We start from the raw sequence: 8,137 nt of genomic DNA, 5'->3' as shown, positions 1-8,137 counted from the left end.
GCTACAGGTCACCGTTTAAGAGTTATTTATAAAAAACTACAAAGGGACCTTTAAACCCGATGACTGATAAGTTCATCAGCGTCACATAACATAAATTGACCTCCGCATTGGATAGACAGCAACATTGAATGTTCCAGTAATCAAAAAAAATTAATTGCTAAATTGGAAATCAAAATAACTAAAATGGGCCAGAATCCCCAATTTTAAACTACTACGTTTTGTGCTCATCGATGTTAGTGTCGTAAGCGCCATCGACAATAAGGTCCCTTTTCATAGATAATACCACATATATCGACACCCATCTCGACTTTTATGACAAAGTGTTTTGCTACCATCTGCATGCAAGACATTTCTATTATTTTTACGTACAAAAATGGCCCCCTGTCAACTTTCAATCGAGATTTAGGGTCGGTTGCACCAAACTGTTCGTATCGTTAAAGAGTTCGCTAAATTTTTATGTATGGAAAGTTTCATAGTAAAGCGCCGGGGCGCGCCGGCTGACGTTGATCAGTCTGTCAAATGTGGTTGGTGCAACTGGCCCTTAATCGATAATTTATTCGATTAATATTCAGATTAATTCAATTTCAATCTATGTTAGGTCGACTACACTAATCGCGATTAAAATTTGAGAATTAACTTTTTTTATTCCATTAATTAGTCGAATAAACAGTTAATCGATTAATTCCCATCTCTGACCACGGCATTTTTACACTTTGAGAATATCTGAAAACAAATCAACACAAGGAGCCATTTTGCAAATCCAGTAACATACCAGTAACTTTGTTATTACTTTTGACAGCGCGTGTCATGTGTCAACACAGAGTCGACACAAAGTCGAAACATTGCAACTACTTTGTGACTGCAATATTTCTCAGCCTTAAACCATATTTATACATCATAATTAACAAGTTTCGTAGTATGTAAAGCGTTATTTCCGTTATTTAAGTATAGTATACGCATCGAAGTACTAAAAATGCTTCAAATAATATAGTTATGAACACAGGCACTGAGAAGTAAACAATTTCATTTCCGGCTAAACTAAAACAATGTGGTGGCGCGTTGATTATATTACACTTAGTTTATCAAATCACTCGAGCAGTTTAATTCCCCATAATAATTTAAGTCCTATTGTAATATAAATGCAAACAATATATAATTACGTCTTGTAATCCGTTTTAGAGATGGCGTATTAATGTCACTTATTTTTATTTAAGTATTTTTCCATCTGACAGTTTCCATTTGACAGGAACAAAATGAACGAATGATTTTGGCATAAAGTAGTCGCAAAGTCGAAACAATGTGTGCACACGGCGACCACACTTTATGTCACTTTGTGTCATGTGTCGACCCTTCCCCATTTCTGGTAACTGTGTCGACACGGCGACGACTCTGCGACTGGAATTGTGACCGAAACAGACGATGTCGACACAAGATGTGTCAACACCGCGTCGTAACGGCGACTGGAAATGGTTGTATGGGGAGTTGCATGACCAAAACAGCGTGTGCCTATGTTGTATAAAACCCGAGCGCCATTAGGCACTGTCAGGGTTCAGCATCAGCTATCTTGGGTACTGAAAGTACTGATTTACCCAGTGATCATCATGACGAGTCGGATATCCAAAACAGCGTGTGTCTATGTATGTTGCATCAAACCCGAACTCCACTAGGTACTGCCAGGGTTCGGCATCGGCTCTATCTTGGGTACTACTCTCCTAAGTGCTCATCAAGATGAGTCGGATGACCAAACCATAATGTGCCTTTGTTACATCAAACCTGAGTTCCACAAGGTACTGCCAGGGTACTGGGTCATTTTGGTGAACTGCACGCCGACGTTTCGATTGGCGTGCAGTTCCCATACTCGTACAAGTTGCAGTCGGGTTGTAGTCCGTCTGTAACGGCCCTAAGTCACTGAAGTTTGTATTAATTATGCTTATCTTTATTTATAATTTTAGCAGTTCCAAACAATAGTAACACTAAAGGCGCCATTCATTAATTACCTACGTAAGACAATTTTTGCCAGCTTTTGACCCCCTCCCTCCCCTATGTAAGAAATAATAAGAATAGGCTGACCCCGTCCCCCTCCCACCAATATAATTTATTTTCAAAAAAATATTTTTATGAATGTTTATTTGTACCTGTACAAAGGTACTTGAGCTCGTTTAAGCTAACTCTGCACCGTGTTTGATAGCATAGAGTGTGGAAAAATCGTGAATATGACGAATAGGGTATCGATCAGGGATCGTTCTGGCGTTCAGTGCCCTATAATCACCGCAGGGTCTCCAGGTGTCGTCTTTCTTCTTCACCACGTGAAGTGCGCTGGCCAGGGGGAACATGTGGCGACCACCGGCTCACCACTCTGTACGCGCCTAAGTCCGCGCGCCTGCGCGATGCGCCACCGCCGTTGCTATGCAACAAATGTAGCAACACTATACAACAATCCCTTCTGCCTAAGATGGCGTAAGCGCCATCGACATTATTGAACTTGAAAACACCACATAGGTATCGTATTGTCTGAATACCCACAACACAAGCCTTCTTACTTAGTCAATTTGTATAAGAATGTCCAATATTTATTTATTTATTTATTACTAACGCCATCTGTTAGAGAAGAAATAATTAACATTAGCACGAATGTTAATTCATCATTTTGCCAACAGATGGCGCTAGTAGTAATACAAAGTGTTATTACTTTATTTAATTTTTTTTGGTTTATAAAATGATATTTTTATGTTTGATAACACATCTAGACATGAATTTAAATTACTATGTTAAATTTCAAACCTAATGCAGTGCAGTAGTTTTTCCGTAAAGTGTACCACAAGAATGCATAGTTCGTCGATTAGTGATAGGGCTCGCTTCGCTCGCCCTAATAAAAAACAGGTACACAAGCAAAATGTCAAAAATTCTAATTCTATAATGTTATGTCGATTTACAGTATGGAGCTTTTCGCCACTATTGACTCAAGGTAACGGTTGGATGCTGTCAGAAATTGGTTATCAGAGGTGTAAAATATGTCAAGTTGGCTATCGCTGTTTAAGATGCTATTTAATTGCGTCATCGCTTGATGTAGCGGGGAGAAAGAGAGAGCACGCGTCCTGGCCGGCGGGACGGCAAAGAAGCCGCGGCTGCGAGCGCGTAATAGCTTGGTGGAGGCCTGGGGTACCCGAATTGCTACCAGGGAGAGTAAGGCAGGATTAGTTAGTGTTCCCCATATAAGCCGAAGGAAATATTTAATTAGATAGGTATTCCTCCGAGCCTCCAGCGATGTGTAGTCCACCATTCCAAGTATAAAAAGAGTTGGATATAAGTATGGGTAGTAACCATATAACTTTTTATATAGGAAACGTGCATATGGTTTTTGTACCCTTTCCAGAAGAAGTTTATACTGCTGCTCATGGGGATTCCAGATTAAAGCATTAGTTTCCAGCTTACTACGCACGAACGCGTTGTACAAAATGCTGATAGCGTGCCTGTTTGTAAACATTTTTGCCTGCCGTATAACGAATCCCAGACATCTCCTGGCTTCATTACAGACCTTTACAATATGTCGGTTAAAAGTGAGCTGAGGATCAAACCATGTACCTTCTTTTATTTCACTGACTTGTTTCAGTGGTTTTCCCTCCATTTTGTATATGCAGTGTATAGGTTGGCGCGCTCGCGTATAAGACATCAAAGTGCATTTGTCCTCATTGAGGCCGAGGCTGTTCTTTTGGGCCCAGGTGTGAACGGCGTCTATATCTGACTGTAGCATTCTGTTATCGTTACCAGTTTCGATGGGTAGAGCTAATTTTAAATCGTCTGCAAAAAGCAAGCACGTTGAGAATTTAATTGCTGCCGGAAGGTCATTAACAAGTATGAGAAATAAGAGAGGCCCGAGATTACTTCCCTGTCCAATGCCCCTCGTAGCAAACATATTGTTGTCTGCTTGAGAGGTAATTCGCCAAAAACTGGAGCAAATCGGTTGAAAACCCGCTCATACAGAGCTTCCTCAGTAGGATATCGCCGTCAACTCGGTCGAATGCCTTGCAGAAATCAAAATAAGCTACATCTACTTGTCTCTTCTGATCCAGATTACTCGCTAACAAAGATACAATATTAAGTAGGTTAGATGTAGTTGAGCGCTTTGGTAAAAACCCATGTTGCTCGTCGCAGAACCAACCGTTTAGCTGTTTGAATATTTTTGAGTAAATAATTGATTCAAAAACCTTACCGAAGATGCAGAGTACAGCAATTGGTCTGTAGTTATGGACATTCGATTTCAAGCCTGATTTATGAATTGGCAATACTTTGGTCGTCTTCCAGGCTGTTGGGTAGGTTCTGTTTTTTAAAGCCAAGTTAAATATACACTTCAGGGGTTGCACAAATAGAATAGAATAGAATAGAATAGAATAGAATAGAATAGTTTTTTATTCGTAAACACACAGACAACAGACATACATTGAAAAAAACATAGTGAAAAACAAAGTGTCACGAAATGGTCCCATCTCAGCATGTTGCTGGCGACTTCCAGCGCTGATCTTCCGATTAGACCATCAAGTGAGAAATAATCACGGAAGGTAACAGACAAAAAAATAAGTAAAGAAACATAAAATAAACCGAAAAATAGATTACACACATTTTACACAGCTAATACAAAAAAGAGATGAATTAAGTACACGGATTAACCGATCGAACTTGTACCATCCGGTCGGGTCACATCGTGGCGCGGCATTAGGCGCGCATAACTAGCGCTAGCGGTAGCTACACGAAATTAAATTCGATGACAGATTTGACAAACAATAAAGTGAGTGAATCTAATATAAATATTATGTAAAATTTCAATCAGTTTTAACTTTTTAGTCATGAAAACAATGTTACAAAGTTGGCTAAAATACATAAACAAAAACAACACCAAAGTTAAACAAATAGAAACATAATGAAATGACACAGATAAAAAGGATGGCGTGTCGGGAATGGTGTCGACTCCTATGCGGAAGGAACAAGAACATTGTGGTAAGTAACAAAATTTACAATACAATACAACAATAGCAAATGCTTCATAGCAGTCTCTAACGACATACTGCGGGATTCCATCTGGTCCCTGTGTTTGTTTGGGCCGCAAGTGATCAATGGCTTTGCGAATATCATTGTCACTTTATGTCATCAAGGGTTATAAGCCGGTCACTGCAGTTGGGTAGTTCAGCTCTGGCATCCAAACATGCTGTTGTCACGTCGAGAGTGGGGGCATTTTTTAGAAAGACTTCTTTAAAAAAAAGTTGCAAATGAGTCAGCCACATCTTGCGATGACATATTGCCAAAAGTTGCAGGTTGATTCGAACCTCGATTTCGTTTTATATATTTCCAGAAGGTGAAAGGGTCACGAATGATATTACTTTGTAGGTTATTTACGTACGATCGCACAGCAGCTTCGGTCTGAATATTTACCATCCTCCGATAGTAGGTGAAAAACGCATAATAAAGTTGATCGCTTGTTTGTTTGAATAACTTATGATAGTGATTTTTTAATTTGTTTAAATCAATCAGATCCGCTGAAAACCATTCTGGATAGTGGTGCTTAGGTTTATTCTTGTGGGGTTCTCTTAGGGGTACACACTCTGTGAGGATTTCATCTAAAATGGCATAAAAAAGGTTAGTGCAATCATTTGTCTCGTTAATATTAAGGAGAGGGGACCAGTCCGTGGTAGCTAATTTTTGATACAGTAGATGAAAGTTAGCCTTACGGTAATTTCTTATAGGTATACTGTCGTGGTTGTTAGGTGGGCTATTCGTGCTATTTGGACAATTTTTACTGAATAGAGATAGGCATGACACCTCTATGTTAAGTGATGTTTTTCTACTGTTACAAGTCCAGCGACAGCTTCCTCGACTACTATTTGAGAGGTCACGTTGTCTGACAGCACCAGGTCAAGTAACCGATTGAGATCATTTAATATTTTATTATGTTGGGCCAGGTTACTGTGACATATGTGGGTAGATTAAGTAATCAGGCGCCGACTGAATGTGGGTAGGTTTATTTCTGTCTCTTTTAATAAATCCTATACCGAACGGACGTGTTTCCTTGGTCTCATCAGCTCAGATCCATCTCCTGGCCTGAAGGCATATTTATCAGTGGCGACGGGACTGTGATCTACGTGTGGAATATTTTAGTGTTGTGGTTTAGTACATTGCAGTGAATAAAAACAGTAATAATGGCAGTCGGAAAGATAGCCCCTTTCGATATGGACAAAGATTGTTGGGACTTATACGTGGAGCGTTTGGAACAATATTTTATAGCGAATACAGTGAGTGAATCGGTTAAAGTGGCTACCTTAATTACGGTGGTAGGCAGGGACGCGTATGAACTTATGGTTAATTTGTGTACGCCGGCCCGCCCGGCAACAAAGACTTTTGATCAGTTGAAGGCCATCATGAAATCGCACTTGCAACCTAAACCGAGTGTATTAGCAGAAAGGTTCAAATTCCGACAACGACGCCAAGCAAGTGATGAGAGCATAGCGGAGTATGTCGCGGCGTTGAAGAAAATGTCAATGACTTGCAACTTTGGCGCGGACTCATTGCAAGACAATTTAAGGGACCAATTTGTTTGCGGTTTATCGAAGGATGTTATACGACAGCGACTATTCGCGGAGTCGCGCGCGACGTTCGAGAAAGCATTCAAATTAGCCGTAACGATAGATTCGGCCGAGACGGAATCGGCGGTTATGGAAAAGCGAGTAGACAACCATGGAGGAAGTACGGGTGTCTACCAGGTGGCCTCGAGCTGGGGGCGAGGGAGCTACGGTAACGGTGAAGCCGCCGGGGGACGGAAGGTCACGGGGGCTACGCGAGGCGGGGCAGGCACCGGGCGCGGCGCGAGCGGCCGCGGCGGACGACGCGGGCCGGGCGCCACGGGCGCCGGCCGTGGGCGCGGCGCGCACGGCAGCGCTGCTGGCTGCAAGACGTGCGGCGGCAGTCATGACTCCAACACGTGCAAATTTAAGGCGTACGTGTGTCGGGTGTGCAACCGAGATGGACATCTGAAGAGGATGTGTCCGAGACTACGCGAGGAACAGTTGTTCGCGTTGTATGACGGAGGCGCGGACGGGCAGGTGGCGTATGACGACAGCGAGGGAAGTGACGAGGTAGTTACCTATAACTATTCTATTGCTTTTAAGGACTTTAGTGCGTATCCGCCATATGTATTATCAATGAAGGTTAACAAAAGAAACATAGATATGGAAATTGATACAGGTATCTGTATTTCTTGCATTAGTTATGATTGTTACATAAGAACTTTAGGGAATTTTAAATTACAGCCGAGTGATGTCTCAATGCGATATTATACCGGGGAAAGGGTAATACCCGTAGGTAAATTATGCTTGAATGTACAATATGGTCAAGTAAACAAAGAATTAGATCTGTATGTAATTAAAAGGGGCATGACGAGTTTGTTAGGTCGACAATGGATTCATGAACTCGGGGTAACTTTGCCCATTTTAGTGCCATGTAACAAATTGGACAGGGAAAATATTGGTCAAAAATTTGATGAAAATGTGTTCAGTTCCAGGTTTAAAGAAGTTTTTGAAGACGGTTTGGGGCGGTTCACGGGCGGCAAGGTCGGGTTCGCGCTGCGCGAGGGGGCGCGTCCGGTGTTCCTGCGCGCGCGCCCGCTGCCGTACGCGCTGCGCGAGCCGGTGGAGCGCGCGCTCGATCAGCTGGTGCGCGACGGCATCATCACGCCCGTGCCCACCTCCGACTGGGCCACTGTAGTCGTACCGGTAATGAAAAAAGATGGGACTATTCGTTTGTGTGGGGATTTCAAATTGACACTAAATAAATGTTTACAAGTGGATCATTTTCCAGTACCTCGAGTAGATGATTTGTTGACAAAATTGCATAAGGGGGATACATTTTCGAAAATTGACTTATCGCAAGCGTACGCGCAATTCGAATTATAGACGACTCAAAACAATACACCGTAATTAATACCCACAAAGGGTTGTTTATGTATAATCGTTTAATTTATGGCTGGCTAGAGCCCCGGTATATTTCAAAGGAAGCTAGAGCAGTTGTTTGCGGACTTGCCTACGGTAGGCGTTTTCTTGGATGACATTATTATAACTGGTTCCGACGATCGGGCTCATTTAGAAACCCTCAC

The 8,137-nt window shown here is 42.0% G+C and overlaps 1 protein-coding gene across 1 annotated transcript; it reads left to right on the top strand.

Annotated features, from left to right (window-relative positions):
- The first annotated feature begins 5,962 nt into the window (after positions 1-5,962).
- Positions 5,963-7,937, top strand: LOC134805646 (uncharacterized protein K02A2.6-like). The gene has a single exon (XM_063778917.1). The coding sequence runs from the start codon at positions 6,189-6,191 to the stop codon at positions 7,935-7,937; it is 1,749 nt and encodes a 582-aa protein (XP_063634987.1). The 5' UTR covers positions 5,963-6,188.
- Positions 7,938-8,137: the final 200 nt, after the last annotated feature.

Source organism: Cydia splendana, unplaced genomic scaffold (genome assembly GCF_910591565.1).
Source record: "Cydia splendana unplaced genomic scaffold, ilCydSple1.2 scaffold_47_ctg1, whole genome shotgun sequence".
Classification (NCBI taxonomy): domain Eukaryota; kingdom Metazoa; phylum Arthropoda; class Insecta; order Lepidoptera; family Tortricidae; genus Cydia; species Cydia splendana.
This window is presented reverse-complemented; position numbering and strand designations above follow the sequence as displayed.